The following is a 20,190-nucleotide window of genomic DNA, read 5'->3' as shown; positions in this document are numbered from 1 at the left end:
ACTAATTGTGAGAATTAATAGTTTATAAGATAAAAATAGCTTTAATCATGTGTAAAATTATATTATTTGTCATTCAATGCATCAGAATTACTCCTGAAGGGCTGGGAAAGCTATGCCAGAATAATGTGAATTTGGGCTCTACAGCAAGGTGCAGGCTCAAAATTCGCACTGTTTTGGCACTGCTCCTCCAGTCACTCAGAATCATTTTTGATGCATTTATAATCAAGTTGAGTACATTGATTATGAGAAACAGTAATTTACAAGATAAAAATATCTTTAATCATGTGTAAAAATACATTTTTTATCATCCAATGCATCAGAATTTCTCCTGAAGGGCTGGGGAAGCTGTGCCAAAACAGTGCGAATTTGGGCTCTACAGCAGCGGTGTAGGCTCAAAATTCGCACTATTCTAGCACTACTTCCCCAGGCTCCCAGGGTCATTTCTGATGCATTCTCAAAAACATTGATGGTACAAACTAGAAAAAACAATGATATACTTGATAAAAATAAGTTTGCAAAAATTTTATTGTATTCATAATAAGAAATGATACATCATCTTTACAAAAGCTTTCTTATAATATTGAGCTTCCTTCTCTTGTTATTAGACAGAGTGTGCTCTCAAGGAGTGATTGGGCTATTTCTTGAGGATCCTCTATGCGTATGCTTTTGGCTATACCTATACGAGCAAGAAGCTTACCCCTAAATCCAGAACCAAAAACATCGAAGGCAAGGGATTTTTAAATCAAAACTATACATTTGGTGCTCTGTGCCATAAAGACTACATAGAGCACCTTAGAGAGGGCTTTCAAAAAGAAGAGAGTGAAGGAAGATTGAGGGGTTAGTCCTTGTGGATAATGGCGATGCCATCCACAAGAAGTCGACCAAGATAGTGCGCCAACGCAGCATCATGTCCATGGACCTTGGCCTGGTCCCACCACCTCTCCCAGCAAATGCGTCAATTTCAACCACCCTCTGCAATCAAAGGAAAAATCAAAATATTTTCCTATACATAATTATAAATGTTTCTAGGTTGTAAAAGGTTGATTTATTACCTCTTGCTCAATGTCTTCTTTTACCAAAGTGCTGGTGGGGGCAGAGAGGTCAATCGAGGACTCGTTCCTATTGTCTTCACTTCCTTGTTATCCCTCAAATACCCTACCAACTGCAATGCAGGCATCTCTATCTCCTCATCCGAATCCTCATCGTCGTTGATGTGAGGAACGCAAAAGTGGCGAGACACGAGAGGAACCTAGTTCCTAAATTGCCCTTCCCCAACCTCTTCACCTCCTACTTATTGAAGGTATAGTAAGATCCTGCGAGGATGCAGATGTCGATGAAGCATTCAAGGCGCTGGATGTAGGGGTGGGCATATTGTTGAATGTACAGCTCAATAGGCACCCATCGATCATTGGGGCAATGGGGAAAGGAGATGGAGTGGGGAGCCAAGTATTGCTCCATGTATGCAATGTGCGTCTCATAATGTTGGGATGCAAGGGCGAGCGACTTTTCAAAGTCGACTTCACGAGAGAACATGACAAAGAGCTCGCTGTTGCCTGCCCATGGGGTGGTGGAGAGGAACTCACAGAAGTTATCAAAGTGGGTAGCCATGTGAATGCAAAGAGATTGTGTGAGCTCGTGCTTGGTTTCTATTGCGTGAAAATGAGAAAGAAGGCACCTTTGGCTATTTATAATTAAAATTTAAAGTTTGGCCTTTTCACACTAGACCGCTAGACAAAAAAATTTACAGTTTGCAAAAATATTAAGATTTCAATTAAATAAAGATTGGTTAAAAAAGAGCCTGCTACAAAATTACAAGCATGTCATCTAATCTAAAATTGTTATAATATCTTCATTTTTTGCCCCTCTTGTGACATTTACTTCATGTTGATCTCCATCTCCTTGTTGACTTGAAAGCTTGTCATTGTCTTCACCTCGATCCTAAAACTCTTGCCCCTCACGTGCATCAAAACAGCGGCTATTTTTCCATATACTCAGTTCATCTTCAAGCTCTTCCACATGCCTACTATGTGTTGGTAGGGCTATACACCTTGCTGCTGAAAATTCAAGGTTCCCCATTTGCCATGATTTTAAGACCATGGTTGTTCCCTCCTTACGCTTCCCAATCTGTAAAAATATAGAAAGTGGCACAATAACTAGAAAGTGTAAGGGTTAACTCTAGGCCATGTGGTAGATGTATGTGTAAGCACATTAGTCAAGGTCACGGGCACTTGTAGTAAGCCTTGGACACATAGAGAGAGAGAGTGTCAAGGACTATGAGTTTAGGGACTTGAGGCACTGGTTGTAGACTACCAAAGTAAGAGGGACTTGAGGCACTCGTTGCGGACTACCAACAAGTAAGAGGGACTTGAGGCACTGGTTGTAAGAGGGAAACTTGGTATAGGGTCCAGGTGTGCTAGGATTATTCACTTGAGGGGAGGTGTTGAAATATACAAGTGAATAGGGTGTGTGCGGCAACAAGTCCTTAGCAAGAGGTTGTAAAAGAGAATCTATAAATGAGTGAGAAGCTATGAAAAGGTGAGAAGTATCTACTGGGAGAGAATAAAGGGTAGTATGAGAAGATTTAGGATGTGTGGAGATATTATGGGGGAAGAGGTGGAGAGAATCAAGCAAAAGAGGTGGAGTGAATCAAGGAGAGATCAATGGGATTGGATGCTTGGATGTAAACTCTATAAATTAAGGCATTGGCCTAATGAGAATTTGCTGGTTTTTTATTATCCATACCTACGTTAAGCTATCAGTTAATTACTCACTAATCACATCTTAATCATCATCTAATCTCTTTGTTAATGATGTTGATTCTAGCATTTGATCTACCATACCTCATCACATTGCTACAAATTTAACATGGTATTAGAGCCTAGCTTAGAATCCATCAAATTTATGAGCCATTATCTTGCTAATCACCTAGTGCTGGTGAAGGGGCTTGATCTCCCTCCAGCCTTAACAATAGGCTTCAACCTTCTAACCACACCTAGTTACATCCCCAAGCTTCAGACCATCAAGACAAATCATCATACCGCCGCGCAGAACTGCTGATTTTTGCGATTTTGTAGGCGCCACCTTCCTGAAGAAATTTGGAGATCTACACTTACACAAAAGACATTGCTTTGATTCCTCTTGGTCCTAGCAGTTTTCAAGGGTGCTCTACAAGCTGGTGAAGAGAGTTTTTGATTTCATGAAGTCTACAATGAGATCCAAGCTCTCCATCAAATCTGCAGGTGACTTTGGTAAAACAGAGATTAAGCATTCAATGTTTAGTCAAATCTTGTGTTTCTTGGCTTAATCCTCTACTAGAATAACTGCTATTGATGGCCTTAAAGGGGTTGATCTCATTTGAACTCTAAGGCCCCAGATTTGGATTCTTGCATACTCTATTTTTTGTACACAAAACAGAGGATTATTTTGCTAATCAATGACTAATCACTCTATTTTGGTACAATTGAGAGTTCAAATTAACCATTGAGTATCTGATACAGATCCCTATAACTTTAGATTGCAATTCGGAGATGTTTGATACTCCAACCATTCAGTACAGATTTGTTACCTTTGGTTTTATGTAATTTCTGGTGAATTTATGCTGATAAATCTATTGTAATCGCCAGATTGAGTTGTAAAAGGGTAGACACTGCCCTTGAATCTTGAAATTGGATCATGAGGTAAGACCCCCTTCACATCATCATGAGCACGGCACAAGAGATAGCCAAATTTAATGGGGAGCAGTTTTATACCTGGTAAATAAAAACCATGTATTTGCTCATGAGGAAAAATCTGTGGGGGCTAGTTGAAGGAAGAGATGAATGCCAAGAGGTGAGTGGGAAAAATGAGTGTAAGAGCATGAATGAGAAAGCAATAGGACTTATCGCACTCAGTTTAAATGATGAAATCATTCATCACATCAGAGGGATACAATGGGCAAAAGATGGATGGGATGAACTCAATAAATTATTTGGCACTCAAGTAAAAAATTCAAAGATAAATCTGTTAATGCAATTCTACAAACTGGATATGAAGGAAAGTGAACCTTTAATCACACACTTGAACAAATATAAAAGCATTAAGCAACAACTGACAGCCACCATTGGCAAGAAGGTAGAAGATGATGAGGCACTAGCAGTGCTTCTGAGGAGTGTGGACAAAGGTGAATATGAAAACATTGTAGCAACATTAAAGAATGTACCTGAATTGAAGCTGCACGAGATAGAAGGAGCTCTACTAGAGCAAGAGACCAAGGTAAAAGAGAAGAAATGGCTGGACTCAACAACTAGAGAAGAAAAAGCATTCTTCACCCGACGAGGATTCTCTCGAGGACGAGGACGAGGAAGAGGCAGAGTAGGAGGAAGGACCTTCACTTGCCACAACTGTGGAAAGCCAGGACACATGGCAAGAGACTGCTACAGCAAACCCAGTGGAGAAGAGGCAAAGTAGGACACATGGCAACAGACTGCTACACTAAGGTAAAAGAGAAGAAATGGCTGGACTCAATAGCTAGAGAAGAAAAAGCATTCTTCACCCGACGAGGATTCTCTCGAGGACGAGGAAGAGGCAGAGTAGGACCTTCACTTGCCACAACTGTGGAAAGCCAAGACACATGGCAACAGACTGCTACAGCAAACCCACTGGAGAAGGAACGACATCGACAAACTTCATGGAGGCTCCTAAGGAAGTTGAGTCATATCATCTTTTCGGAGAGAGAGAGAGAGAGAAACCCCACAACCCAATGTAACCTACCCCAACAGAGTAAAACCACCTCTGAGCCGATGGCAAATAAAAACCATGTATTTTCTCATGAGGAAAAGTCTATGGGGGCTAGTTGAGGGAAGAGATGAATGCCCAGAGGTGAGCAGGGAAAATGAGTGAAAGAGTAGGAATGAGAAAGCATTAGGACTTATCACACTTAGTTTAAATGATGAAATCATTCATCACATCACAGGGATACAATGGGCAAAAGATGCATGGGATGAACTCAATAAATTATTTGGCACTCAAGTAAAAAATTCAAAGATAAATCTGTTAATGCAATTCTACAAACTGGATATGAAGGAAAGTGAACCTTTAATCACACACTTGAACAAATATAAAAGCATGGCAGCCATTGGCAAGATGGTACTAGATGATGAGGCACTAGCAGTGCTTCTGAGGAGTGTGGACAAAGGTGAATATGAAAACATTGTAGCAACATTAAAGAATGTACCTGAATTGAAGCTGCACAAGATAGAAGAAGCTCTACTAGAATAAGAGACCAAGGAAAAAGAGAAGAAATGGCAGGACTCAACAGTTGGAGAAGAAAAAGCATTCTTCACCTGAGGAGGATTCTCTCGAGCACAAGGACGAGGAAGAGGCAGAGTAGGAGGAAGGACCTTCACTTGCCACAACTGTGGAAAGCAAGGACACATGGCAAGAGACTACTACAGCAAACCCAGTGGTTGGAGAAGGAACGGCATCGACAAACTTTATGGAGGCTCCTATAAGGAAGTGGAGTCAGATCATCTTTTCTGAGAGAGAGAGAGAGAGAGAGAGAGAAACCCCACAACCCAATGTAACCTGACCCAACAGAGTAAAACCACCTCTAAGCCACCGCCCGATGATGTAGGCCATGCGGTAGATGTATGTGTGAGCACTTTAGTCAAGGTCACGGGCACTTGTAGAGCAAGCCTTAGACACATAGAGAGAGAGAGTGTCAAGGACTATGAGTTTAGGGACTTGAGGCACTGTCGCGGACTACCAAGTAAGAGGGAAACTTGTAGGGTCTAGGTGTGCTAGGATTATTCACTTGAGGGGAGGTGTTGAAATATACAAATGATTAGGGTGTGTGCGGGAACAAGTCCTTAGCAAGAGGCTATAAAAGAGAATCTGTAAATGAGTGAGAAGCTGTGAAAAGGTGAGAAGTATCTACTAGGAGAGAATAAAGGGTAGCATGAGAAGATTTAGGATGTGTGGAGATATTCTGAGAAGAGATGGAGAGAATCAATCAAAAGAGGTGGAGTGAATCAAGGAGAGATCAGTGGGATTGGATGCTTGGATGTAAACTCTATAGATTGGATGTAAACTCTATAGATTGGATGCTTGGATGTAAACTCTATAAATTGAGGCATTGGCTTAATGAGAATTTGCTCTATAAATTGGATGCTTGGATATAAACTGTATAAATTGGATGCTTGGATGTAAACTCTATAAATTGAGGCATTGGCCTAATGAGAATTTGCTGGTTTTTTATTATCCATGCCTTCATTAAGCTATCAGTTAATTGCTCATTAACCACGTCTTAATCATATCTTGCTTTGTGCATTATCTCTTATACCTTCTTCTCATTGCATTGGTGTGAGTGGCACACACTAGAGTGAGGGAGGGAAATCATTAGTTTCTTCATCTTGAAGGCATTGCATTGCTTAGTGTACATGTTCTTCTTGTTCAAATGAGTATGAGTTGCACATACTACATTGAGAGAACTTTACTTCACTAAAATCTTCCTTGAGTGGCACGAGAGAGTGAGGAGAGAAGCACTCTTTGTGAGGAATTTCTATGAGAGAGATTCTCATCCCTGCAAATTCCTTTTGTAAACACTTTCTTCATCAAAATATGTGAGAGAGAGAGAGAGAGAGTATGTTTGAGTGACCTTTGTGTGAGGCATTCATGAGAGAGAGTATGTTTGAGTGACCTTTGTGTGAGGCATTCATGAGAGAGAGAATGTTTGAGTGACCTTTGTATGAGAGAGAGAAGAGAAACATCTTTGTGAGACAACTTTGTGTGAAGAGAATGTATCCTTCTAGCATATGAGTGGGCAACAAGAGTAGTAGAAAATCGGAGCCATTCTCACACATAGGAAGAAAGAGAGAAGACGACTTGCACTCTCTGTGTGCTCATGGTAGCTTGTGAAGCTTGAAAGGAAGAGGTTTGTGCAGCTAACACGCCTTCAAGTTGAGCTGAATAAGCTCAACATAGAGCTTATTGTGAGCTCTACTCTACTGAGATTAGTGAAGGAAACCAAAACCAAAGTTGAGTGCAATTAGGCCGCCAACGAGTCGTTGAGAAGAAGAAGTTGCATCCACTACTCTGTGTGAGCCAAGTCGTGGCAGGGTCTACAACCATCTCAAGCCCCACAAGCTCTGTGTGACCTCGTTAAGCTCCAAGCTCACAGAGAGCTACTACAATAGCAATGCACACCAGGGAGCTTTTTTCACTGTGGCCCCTTTCTTATGTTCAGTGCACCAAGGAGCTGATTTTAAGGACAGAGCGCAAAGTTGGTAAGTCGACTTTGGTGCAGAAATCAAGGCATTTTCCCCTCCTTTTTCTCCTTGAGAAGAGGCAAATAATTTCACATTTAAACCAAAAATTCTATTTTTAAACCATAGTGATTATACCCTTCAAACTTTTGATAAAAGAGTACATTTGGGATATTCTCATTGTCTTTGTGGGAGAGTAGCATTACATCCTTTGTGAACAACATAATGTACATGCTCTAGCACTATAAAAAGCACATCTCTTCTTGCATTTCTTAGTGAAAGGGTTGAAAGTTTCAAGTGTATGGTGTGCTAGCCCAATGCCAAGGTATTTACACACAAACTAAAGCCCAACTTGCACTAGCCAAAGCATATAAGCCCAAGTTTAAAATCCAGGCCAATTCACACTATCAGGAATGGTCACAATTCATGTGCACTGACTCACCTTCATCTGTTTGGTAAAGGGATCCTTGAGTAAAAGCATTTCTAGGTGAAAATCCGAGCTCCATTGTAAAGTCCTAAAGCTATAAAGGACTTCCTTGTGTGTGTAACACTATGTGTGTGAGTGCCAGGTTAAGTACCATGGCAACCATTGTGGACAAATTTGACAAATTTGATGGCTCCAAGTACCACACTTGGTGCATGAAGATGCAAATGTTCTGATTGAGAAAGTCGTGTGGAGAGTGGTAAATGGAACTGAGAAAAGACCAAGTCGAGATCTAGATCTTATCTCTAAGTGGACCACTTTAGACTCAAAGGCATTGTCTCTCATCATTTGTGGGCTTGTTGGTGATAGCCAGATTCATCAAGTCAGTTCTGCAAAGACTTCAAATGAAGCATAGCTTCAGCTCAAGTCTATCTTTGGGCAAACAAGTCTATCATCCTATAAAGATTCTTCTTAAGAAAGAAGCTTTATAGGATGGAAAAGGATGATAAAACCAATATTACTGCTCATGTAAATGACATTCGTAGTATGATTGATCAATTTAGTGGTACACAGGAGTGACTATTGTGATGAGGAAGAGGCCATCTATGTGTTGCTTTCTAGCATGCCTCCTTGCTATGATGAGCAGTGTGTCTCCATCATAGCCAATTAAAATAATCATACATTAACCTCAATGACTTCTAACCTCATTCTAGAGGAAACTCGCATGGAGGCTTCCAAAGCTTCAGTTCCAATGGAGCATGCCTACTCAGCTAACTACAGTCAAGGAAAAGAAGACTAAGGCTCCTCGAACGTGCTACTATTGCAAGAAGAAGGGCCACATCATCAAAGATTGCGACAAGAGGAAGAAGGATGAGAAGAGAAAGAGAAGGGCAACGCCAAGCTCTAACATTATATGGTAGTGATGTGTAAGAACACACTTAGGACTGTCGAGACACTTTTTCCCTCACTAGGAGGTTTTTTCCCCCGTGCGTATGTACACCCTCTTATCTACTCATTTTGGGGTGTGTACTTATCTTATGTATCTGGCACACATTTGTTCATTCCAATCTAGTGAGTTTGTGTGCTCTCAAGCTTCTCTATCTTGTGTGTGTGCATTGTTGCAAGGTTCCTAACCCTAATTTTAACAATTGGTATCAAAGCTAGCTTCCTTGACACTTGATCTAGTAGTCTGCCTCCCTCCTCATCACGACCCTGTTTTTCTATCTCCGATTGAGATACCCTTTTAGGAGAAGAAGGTATATACTATAGTGTGTCGTATACAAAGTATACAGAATTTTCGGGGTCTGCAGCACGATTCAGGCACATTTTGAGCACCGCAAGGTTTCTATAGATGTTCTGGAGTGGCGTCATTTTGGATTGGTTCTGCTCAATTTTGGGTGTTTGGGCTATGCAGCAGTGGCAAAGATTTGGTGTGCAGCAGCATCTATAGTATCTTCAATAACATCGACCATCATACTTTCACTAGTAACACTGTATTCTCTACCCTGTGTTATTTTTCATACACTTTGCAGGTGATTTAATCAGTTGGTATCCATCCGAGGTTGTTCAGTGAATATTAAGTACTTGCAGTGTGTTGAAAGATTTTGCATTTGGTAGACAGTCATGGCTGGTAGTAGTGATGTATTCAACATGTTGTCTGCTAAGGATAAACTTGATAGGACTAACTACCCATTGTGGTGCTATATGATGAGGCATGTATTGGTTTGCTAAAGGCCTTTGGAATGTGGTCAGTGGGGTAGTGAAACTCGTCCTGTTTCACAACTACCAGTGCAACCAGATGCTATAGGTACAATCCATAAATTTCACCATCAAGCCTGACAAGTCTAGGGCTTTAACAACAAGTTCTTCTTAATGCCTGGCACATATAAAAGTCTAGAAAGAGTAAATGTGCCCCCATTTGTAGCAGTGAGCACAACTCTACCAACTCCTTTGACATGATATGAGGAACCATTTGCACATGTAATGTTTCTTGCACTTGGGAGGACAGATTCCAGAGATGAGAACAAAATTTTTTGTGAAGTAATGTGCTTACTAGCACCACTGTCAAAGGCAAGCATCCAATTCTTCCACTGACATGCATACATCATGAATAGGATGGTCATAACTACAATGTATAGTCCATGCCCAATCATCTTGAGAAAAACTTACAGATTCCTTCTTCTCTTCACTTGGTGCAGATGCATCAACCATAGCCATGCCCGATTCTTTCTTTTCTCTTTCTTTAGCCTTTTCTTGCACTCATTTATGTAGTGCCCTAGTTTCTTGCAATAGTGACACTTACCCTTCTTTTTAGGCTTATCACCTTCTTTCTCTACATCCTTACCTAAGGATTCTGATTTTTGCTTATAGCCACCATGCGAAGAAGCTTTACATTTGCCTTTTTGACTGGCAACAAAAGCTTGGTCACCAACTCACATAACAGATCTATTTTGCTTAGACTTCTCTTCTTGCAAGAGTACTGAAACCAGCTCATCAAATGTAATGGCATTTGGATTTCCCTTCATGAGTCTAAGGGTAGAGGCAAAACTCTGATAAAAATCCAACAATGCATTGAGAACTGTGGGTACCAATGTACTATCAGGATATATCTCATCCACACTAGCGAGCTGCTCCTTAAAATCTTTGATCTTGGTCAAGAAGTTGTCCATTGAATCTCCCTCATTCATGTGCTCAGACTCTAACTGTTTGCTCAGATATGCAACACATGCTTTATTGCGCACCTCGTATAATGCAGCATCCCATGCCTGTTCTGAAGTCTTACATGATTGAATACGAGGAGTAATGCTTCGCTTCACAGAAAGTGCAAGCAATTGTGCATCTCTTCATCCCATCTCGTTTAAGCAGTAGTAGGAGGTATTGGTGGTGCATGTGGATGTACAATTAGGATAGAAGTGATGGTTATTCTATCATTATCTCAGGTGCCTTGTTTCATGGCCTATATAAGATAGATGTATTTGAGAAGTTGCAGCATGATGCTTGCTTAGTCTCTCTACCACTCGTGCTATGAGTGATGCAGAATTACGGCATGTATGATTTGGCCATCTGAATTATGGCAGTTTGTTACGCCTTCAAAGGCATGATATGGTGTCTGAGTGCCAACTCTTGAGACCCCTACTAGACATGTATGCGAGGGGTGTATTCTTAGTAAAATGAATTGGACATCATTTCCAAAGGATTGATATGTGAGAGCTATTAAGAAATTATAGCTTATACATAGTGATGTATGTGGTCCTATGAGAACACCATCTATTGGGGGGAATCTCTACTTCATCACTTTTATTGATGATTACTCCATATATAGCTGGGTGTATCCATATATAGCTGGGTGTATCCATTAAAGAAGAAGTCAGAGGTTTTTATATGCTTTAGGCACTTTGTATCCATGGTTGAAAATGCATGTGAATGTAAAGTTGGCACCCTTCGTTTAGATTCGCCGGGGGAGTATATGTCCAAGGAATTTCATGCATATATGGCTGAAAAAGGCATACGGCATCAATGTACAGTGCCATACACACCTCAGCAAAATGGTGTGGCTGAGAGGAAGAACAGGTCTCTCATGTGGAGATGGCATGATGTATGGTGAAAGCCCAAGATTTACCTCATGATTTTTGGTTAGAGGCAACTATGTGCGCAAACTATGTGTTGAACAAATGCCCTACCAAAGCCTTGTAGTCTAAAACTCCTTATGAAGCTTGGTATGGTAGGAAGCCTTCTGTGGCTCATTTGCATGTTTTTGGCTGTCTTGCTTATGCTCTTGTGCTTGAGCAACAACGCAGTAAGCTTGATGATAAGGTAATTAAATGCATATTTGTGGGATACATTTCAGAAAGCAAGGGATATAGACTTTACCATTTGGCCTCAAAGCAAATTTTGGTAAGTAGAGATGTTGTTTTTATCAAAAACTCAGTTCAGCCCATGCCTTCATGTAAAAAATAGCAAAATGTATGCTCACGGGACATGTTTGATTCGCTCCTACCTTTGTTTAATGGAGGGCAGCCATATGTAGAGTAATTGAATGCTCAACCAAGTGCTGAAATTTAGCCTTTGCAGGTGCAAAATCAGCCTGCAAATCAACCTTTTGATGAGGCAATTATTGAGGATGTAGTGGATGAGTTGCAGATGCAAAATCAGCCTGCAAATCAACCTTTTGAGATGAGGCAATTATTGAGGATGGAGTGGATGAGGAGAGAGCAACCATTGAAGAATCTAGGCGTATGCCAAAATGGCTTGTGTGTAGATATTGAGGGATAGCAAGTTGGTAGCTCCTTTACCTAGCAGAACTCGTGCAGGTTCTCATTATGCAGATTATTCACATATGGATCATGTTCTCATTTCTACTTTATGTAAATGAGGAGGAACCTGTTTCCTTTAAGGAAGCATATGATGGTGATCATTGGATGCATGCTATACAGGATGAGTATAACTCTATACTCAAGAATGACACCTAGTATTTGACAGATCTACGTCATGGCAAGAAGGCCATTGGTACTAACTGGGTTTACAAGTTAAAACATAAAGCAATGTATCGCAGCCTCTTGGTTTTGCTGTTGAAAGGAGAAGATTCTAAAGTATGCAAGTTGAAAAAGGCTCTTTCTGGCCTTAAGCATGCTCCTAGAGCATGGTATGAGAAGATTCATGCATACTTGGTTGTAAATGATTTTTGCAACAGTCCAACAGAGAATACCCTCTATGTGAAGAGGAGTAAGGACACATTTTTGGTCATCGTTCTCTATACATTGGTGACATGCTACTCATGGGACCCAATATAAATTAGATTTCAGCCTTTAAGGCTAATTTGTAGTCATCGTTTGAGATGTCAGATTTGGAGCCCTTGCATTACTATTTGGGGATTCAGTTTATGCAGTGTAATGATGGTGGCATATGCTTCAGTCTAAATATATATAGAAGCTGTTTAAGTGGTTTGATCTTGAAGATTGTAAACCTGTGGCTACACCTATGGAGATAGGTACTCGACTTAGTCTTCAAGATGCAGGAGAATCTTTTGATCCTAGTTTGTATCAGCAGGCTATTGGATCCCTTCTTTATGTGTGCAACATAAGGCCAGATATACAGTATGCCATCTCACAGTTGAGCAGATTTATGCATAGCCCAGGTACAAAGCATTGGCAGGCTCTTAAGCGGGTTTTTTGCTATTTACATGATACTCAGTATTTTGGATTATTTTTTGGGCACTCAGTATTTTGGATTATTTTATCCATTTTATCCAAAGGGGGTGAGTCACAACAACTGCATGCTTTCAGTGATTCAGATTGGGTTGGATGTTATGACACACGAGTGTCCACTAGTGGGTTTTGCTTTCGCCTTGGTGATTCATGTATATATGGCTCAATAAGAAGCAGCTTACAGTGGCCACAACTGCATGCTTTCAGTGATTCAGATTGGGTTGGATGTTATGACACACGAGTGTCCACTAGTGGGTTTTGCTTTCGCCTTGGTGATTCATGTATATCATGGCTCAACAAGAAGCAGCTTATAGTGGCCACTTCCAGCTGTGAAGCTGAAGGCAGCTTTTATAGCTACAGTTGAGTGTGTGTGGCTCAGATGTCTTATGGCTGATTTGTGTGTTGGATAGTCGTCTAGTACTACGATTTTCACTGACAGCCATACAACGGGTGGACTTTTTATGGGTACCTATTTTTACTAATATGTACAAGGGATGGGGATGCATATACCTCCACATTTTCCCTCATTAAGTGCACCCTTTCCCTCTACGTTCTTCAATTTAATATCTTTTTATCGACACCATTTATCTAGTCTCGATGGCTAGTAGTGTCTCTAGACATGCACATCTCTTGATGTGGCCATTGAGGCCTAGGAACATGTGGAAAATAACTCATGAGGGCCTCCATATTTCTCTTTGGAAGCACCCATGTGAATATGTGTTAAAAAAGAGAAAGTTAACTGGTAGCTATTTTCAATTTGAGGATTGGTGATTGGAGACTAGCAATTGAAACTAGCAATTATTTTTGTCCTGAATTGGTAATTTGTTTGGCGTGAAACTAGCAATTCATTTGGTCACTAAAATTGGTAATTTGTTTAGCAAATAACTGAAACTAGCAAATAGCAATTATTTTTTGTCACAAAATTTGGTAATTTTTGGGGTGATTCTAAATAGTAATTTTCTTTGGTATGTGTTCATAAAATTTGGTTTTGGCAATCTAAATTGTGAGCGATCCGTGCTAGCACAAGTAAATTAGAGCTTAGGAGATAGGAAGTTGGTGAAATATAGGAGTAAGATAACTACTCTACCTTAACCATAAAAAAGATGACTACTCTACCTTAACCATAAAAAAGATGACTACTCTACCACACTTAACCATAAAAATAATGATTACTCTACCACTCTTAACCATGCCCAAAAAAAAAAGATTTAAAAAACTAGGCAAAAAATAAGCTATTCAACTCCTTTAGGTGAAAGTTTGAGAGGCATAGGGTAGTAGTTGTAGGGATGACTGCTTATATTTAACCTACACATGATCAATAGACCACCATGTCCCTTGAATATAACTTGAAAACACTGTGAAGCCCTTAAAGGCTTATGGAGCTTGCCCTTGGGGAAGACATCGTTAATGATAGGAAGATCGAGCTAACAATTTGCTCATATAACTAATACAAAAAAATGTTGCTCGTGTTAAAGGATAATCTAAATGACATTGACCTTGTTAAAGGATAATCTAAATGACATTGACCTTGTAAACCTACTTGATTGTCTTGGTATGTAAGAAAACACAGTGTATAGTGTAGCACAATTTAGACTCACACTATGAGGATCAAACATAAATTGATGCATAGTTTACATAATAAGAGGGAATATTAAAAATCTCTTTGCTTTTAAGTTGGTACAAAAGATGCCATCCTCCTTTAATGATCCATTCCCAAGATAGGATCTTTTATGGCATATATAAAAATATAATGGAGGCTAGAAATTACTTCAAGAAAGAGGAGATTGTTGAATAGCATGGTCAATGAAGGAGGGAATATAAGGCCTTTATAAAGATCCTTGGGTGATGAGTTGGTATGCCAAATATATATAGATTTGGGTCACCAATATAGACTTGGTATGTCAAATATAAAGATCCTTGGGTGATGAGTTGGTATGCAAAGTATAGGGTGACTAATTGGGTATGTCAATCCTTAGGTGATGATGACCAATTGGTTTGTTAATCCTTGGTATGTCGATAAACCTCCAAAAAGCAAGATTGAAGAATACTATTAGTTCCAGCCATTCCTCATATAAAGTCTTTGAATGATGTCAGTACAACAGACAACTTCCAAAAGTTAAGGCCAACACTAGTTTCCAACCATAAACACTTGAATTTTCATCCTTGCGCGCTCAATATCCAAGTCCTCATCCTCTAGGGATAATAGTGTAGCCATATTGGTTGTTAGAATCTTTCCCTAGAATCGCAGTTTAGGCTTATTTATTTTGGCTATACAACTAGCTCCAACCACTAATATTCATTGTATAAAGCTTACATTATTTGCAGGTTTTCTAACCCTATTCGAGTTTGGCTAGGTTCCCAAATGGTCTCTATAACACTCAAACAAAGTGCCCAAGATTACACCCCTTTAGCCTTGAACATGTCCAAGTGTGAAACATTGGTCTAACAATGTATGTTACCTATTTGTTGGCAGCTAACCAAACTCATACAAAAGTTGTCACTACCATCTTGGCTATAATGACCTTGAAAAGTACTATCCAAAAACTACAATGTTAAGTACTTGATTTCTCAAACATGGTTGCTCTCCATGTTAGGGGCTGCACATATATAAAAGTGAGTAGTGAGTACTTGATTTCTCAAACATGGTTGCTCTCCATGTTAGGGGCTGTATACAGATTAAAGTGAGTAGGGGGTTGGATTACAAGATGGTTGCTCTCCATGTTAGGGGCTATACAGATAAAAGTGAGTAGTGAGTACTTGATTTCTCAAACATGGTTGCTCTCCGTGTTAGGGGCTGTACATATTAAAGTGAGTAGGGGGTTGGATTACAAGATGGTGGCATCCACAAAGTAGCCGCATAAGCTACCAAATCACTAATTCATCAAGGGAACAACATCAAAAACCTTGTGACTATGGAAAGGGTCCCGTCAGTCACCCATTGTATGGATAAATATAGCTCAAAGTTTGGGATGGCATAAAGGTATTATTTCCATCATTGTGCTTAGCAAATAATTTTTTATAGAGGAAGAGAATAAAGTGGAAACCAAAGATATTAGTGAGTTATGGGCTAAGGACATGTCTCTAAATTACCCTTAACTTATCCAATCACTTTGAATAAATGCCTTTTTTGGTATAAAACCCAAAAATTTCACATTTCAATGGATCATTAAGCTCACATTGACTCTTTTGCTGTTGATTCTTGCTACTATTATCTATTGCGATATGCTCATGCTATATTAAGCTCACATTGACTCTTTTGCTGTTGATTCTTGCTACTATTATCTATTGCGATATGCTCATGCTATATTATAGATTTCATGGAGTTTATGACTTATTGGCTCTTTTTTGTCAGTATTATGAAACTTTAGTTCAATGGCTAAGAGCTTGAAACATTATGCATAGGAGAGAAAACTAGCATAGAGCTTCGATCTTGATTTAAGCCTCTTTGTTAAGTGTGCGATAAGAGATATGAATGGGAAATGAGTGGAGTTTGTAAGAGGTAGAGACTAGCCTAGGGATTTGCTAGAGAAGTAGACAAAGAGGATGTGTAATGATTGAATGTCGGAAGTGAAAGTTTGCTAATTAAAACACAATAAAACAATAATTTCTTATTGAGTACATCATTGACCCGATTGTAATGGAAGTACGAAGGTAGAGGTTCTTATTGTGGTTGAAAAGCTTGTGGATCGAAGTTCCACTTTGGGAGGAGAAGTAGCTTTACACTGAAACGACCATGTTGTCCATATGGCAAAACCATTGTTTGGTTCACTAAATCAAACCTGCCTTGTGGAACTTCCACACCAACAAGTAGGAGAATGAACTCCCTTGAAAAGCATGAGTCACGTATATCATACAGGTTAGAGAGATAGTGAAGTAGACGAGGGAGTGGATTAGAAGTAGGAATACACAAACTCATGATTGAGAAACTAATTCATGATACGTGTGGTTGCATTTAGTGACAGTAAGTAGGGAGGAACAAGTAGGCATAAGAGGCTACCTTAGGTCTCATCCAAGCCTTACCTCCACAACAATGCTTACCCTTTAAAAAAACATTTATATATTGTGATGATAGAATTTTCCACTCAAGCACTAAGTTAAACACTTAATAGTGAAGTCTCACTCATCTTGTTTTGTCCATTCGGCCTCATTGAATCCATCTTGTCAAGAAGTGCCTTGCCTTGTTGGACTTGTCTCACGGAGCCAAGCTCACCCTTCTCGTTGTGCCTCGCGAAGAAAACCATCCTGCCTCATTGTATCTGTATCACCTTGTCAATCCTTTCTCACATGAGTGGGTCCAACAAAACCTTCCCATGTGTGATCTTACTTTGCATTGTGGAGGATAATAACAATTTTAAAAGAAAACAAGCAAAAAAGGCTAGGATGAATGACTAAAGGTCTATAAAAATTCAGTTACTAACGCTTAAAAGGGCCACCGAGAAGCACAGAGTAGCGTAGCGATGGGGATCGATTTCCTGATTGGCACGGTGGGTCTGCTTGTGCTTGGCCACGCGGCTTTCTCTACCATACAGTGTAAGCACGTCTTCAGAAAATTTTTTATTTGAGTGTTTTGGTGCTTGATCTTAGCCTCTTTCAGCAGATTCAGAAGTGTAGTTTTTTAATTCTAGAGCGGGATCTTACACAGAAGCATGCGAGAAAAAAGAACTTTCGTTTTGAATCAGAGACTAACCGTATGCTTAATCCATAAAACGCATAGGTTTGAGGCGTTTAAGGCGCATGATTGAACCTAACTCCTCTAACTCTTTGTCAAACCCCAGGAACTTAAATTTTTAGAAAACAAGGTTTGAACATAATGTGGGGACCTTGAAAGCTTGCAGTTTTTCTGATTTCTAGGGTTGTATAAGTTAGTCTTCATTTCACATACCTATGCACTCTTCTATACAACACACATGCATATTTTTGTTTCATTTTCTTCATTTCTGCAGCTCTTTGATTTTTCCAAAGAAAACTTGTCTATTCACTTTTTAATTTTGCTGCATTGCAAGCTTTGGGTCCACTTGTAAGAGTCTGAACTCTTTTAAAACTCAGTGAGCAACTCATGCTTTATTTCTAATGAGAATTTAAGTAGGCCCACCAATGCTTCTTGGGCATTTGAAGGTACACAAAGGCGACATATCAAGGTAGGCAAGCAAAGTTCTCAATTGGAGGGAGTTTTCGGTGGTTGGGGGAAGTTGTTATCATCCTAGGATTCAAGTGGTTTCATAAGTTCATGATTTCTTCTATTCAACTCAAGCAAGAGGTGCACAAAGCTGCTCAATTTTAGTGATTTCCCTCAAGGTGAAGCCAAATGGTGCTAAAGAATGTAATGTGGCCATTTGTTGATCCAGTCTTATCATCGTAATCCCATTCAAGTAAGAGGATTATCATATTTATAGCTTGGGCTAAGCTTGAAACCAATGCTTTTCAGCATTTTTGTTGCCAACAATTCGACCCAAAGCTGACTTACAAATTTCAGCAAACGCACTGGTAAGAGCTTCTCCAAGTTCTTTCACATTTGTGTGCTTGACCATTAAGGTCTCCTATGTCTTAGCATGGCACACACATGCTTGTGTAATAAGAATTTAAAGTTTTTGAAGAATGGATGCTTGTTCATATTCAAACGCTCCATATGCTCTTATGACTTGCTTGAGCTACCATTACTTATAGAAGAAGGTGAAGAGCTAAACGATTGAGGGGGTTGAACGAAGACAATTAATCTTACTTTGATACCTATGATGCAAGGATGCTCCACTAATTCAATATACTTCACTTGAAAAACACAAGGGGGAAGCAAGAAGTATTAAACTTTTTGGGACTCTTCACTATAGAAGTATATAACATCTGTTAGCAGTCATCTCCTGTCTGTATATGTACATCAGGGCCTCTGTTGTGGGTGTGCCCGCCCGATTTAGGTGTTTTCTCATTTTTTCCTATTTTTTTTCTATTTTTACCAGGTGTGGGAGGCTGTTCTTTGGCTCTCTTGGCTGATCCAGATGGTGGCCGACTGAGTTTGCTGCCCCCAGGTAGTCTTTTGTAGCAGGCCGACTTGGTCCAGATGCTGGCCGACTCCACACGTGTGAGGGCCGACTCACTAGGGCTGGCCGACTGCTCATGTGGGGCCATATAAAATGACCCCTTGGCCCCCCACTCATTGTATTCAGTATTCGGGATTTTCTTGTGTATATATAGCAGAGTTACACGCCTCTCTCTCTTCTTCTCTATTGCTGTATTTTCTGCAGTGCACTTGCTCTTGTGTTCTCAGATTTTGTCTTCATCTCCGCTGTATATTCTAACATGGTATCAAAGCTCTAGACTCTTGATAGATCTTGGGAACTGTGTGAGCAAGAGGGGGGCTGTTTTGTTGCTGATTGGTGGACTGTTTTGGACCGTCCGGGAAGAGGAGAAGCAAGAGGAAGGCAGGCTGATTTGCTGGACAGCCACTTGCAGGTTTAAGTTCTTCTTTTTTCCACCCACCCACCCTTTTCAGTTACACTCCCGCAATGGCAGATCTACTTGAGATGGTTGAGAAGCATGTGAAGATCCCGACACTCCCCACGTTCCCAGTGGACCGTCAGTTGGACGGGAACAACTACAGCATATGGAAGGTAATGCTGGAATCTGTTCTGGAGTCTTATGACCTTGCTGATTTCATTGTTGTTGGGGTTCCAAGGTTGGAGTTAGAGGAAGGGGAGTTATCCTCGATTTGGAAGGAACGCGAGGCACATGCACATTTGTGGGATCGTGTCAATGCCAAGGTCCGTTCTTTCATCTTTCTCAACTGCACACTGCAGGTAATCAATCATATCAAGCATGTGACACTGGCCAGAGGTATATGGCAGCATTTGGCTTCTCTCTATAACAGGGTGTCGCCCATGAAGAGGATTTCCTTGGAAGTACAGATGCGGGTTATGGATCCTGCAAAGTCATCGACGATGTGGGAGCACATTAACAAGCTACAGGCTTCTCAGCAGGAAGTTCTTCAGGCTGGGAAGGAGATATCATCGGAGGATATGGCCATCAGGTTGCTGTCGCATTTGCCCTCTTAGTACTCAGCTTTCTACTCTTCTTTGATTACCAGTGGCAGGCTCAACACCATCACATGGGAGGAGCTTGTGTCCATGGTCTTGGACCAGGAGGAAAGATTCACGAACCCTCCACAGGGCGGAGGTTCGGAGGTCTTAACTGGCCAACGGTCGAAAGGTCGTAACAAGGCAAAGGGAAGGCTTCATCGGAGAAGTCTTCTCAGAAGATGTCCGATGCAAACCACGAGAAACTGAAGGCAAAGAGGACCTGTAATGATTGTGGTGAGAAAGGCCACTATTGG

General features: G+C 40.4%; 1 protein-coding gene across 3 annotated transcripts in view; it reads left to right on the top strand.

Annotated features, from left to right (window-relative positions):
• Positions 1 to 17,097: 17,097 nt before the first annotated feature.
• LOC147619402 (membrane magnesium transporter-like) overlaps positions 17,098 to 20,190 on the top strand; it is a 30,012-nt gene continuing 26,919 nt past the window's right edge. Inside the window, exons 1-2 of one of the 3 annotated variants that reach the window (XM_086773043.1) lie at positions 17,098 to 17,399; positions 18,821 to 18,889. In XM_086773043.1, coding sequence (XP_086629169.1) covers positions 17,327 to 17,399; positions 18,821 to 18,889 — 142 coding nt within the window. In that variant the 5' untranslated portion in view covers positions 17,098 to 17,326. The remainder of the gene's footprint in view (positions 17,400 to 18,820; positions 18,890 to 20,190) is intronic. The other 2 variants (XM_086773042.1, XM_086773044.1) reach the window with 2 other exon arrangements.

This window comes from Cibotium barometz, chromosome 33, assembly GCF_041138505.1.
Source record: "Cibotium barometz isolate CiBa-2024 chromosome 33, ASM4113850v1, whole genome shotgun sequence".
NCBI lineage: Eukaryota > Viridiplantae > Streptophyta > Polypodiopsida > Cyatheales > Cibotiaceae > Cibotium > Cibotium barometz.
This window is presented reverse-complemented; position numbering and strand designations above follow the sequence as displayed.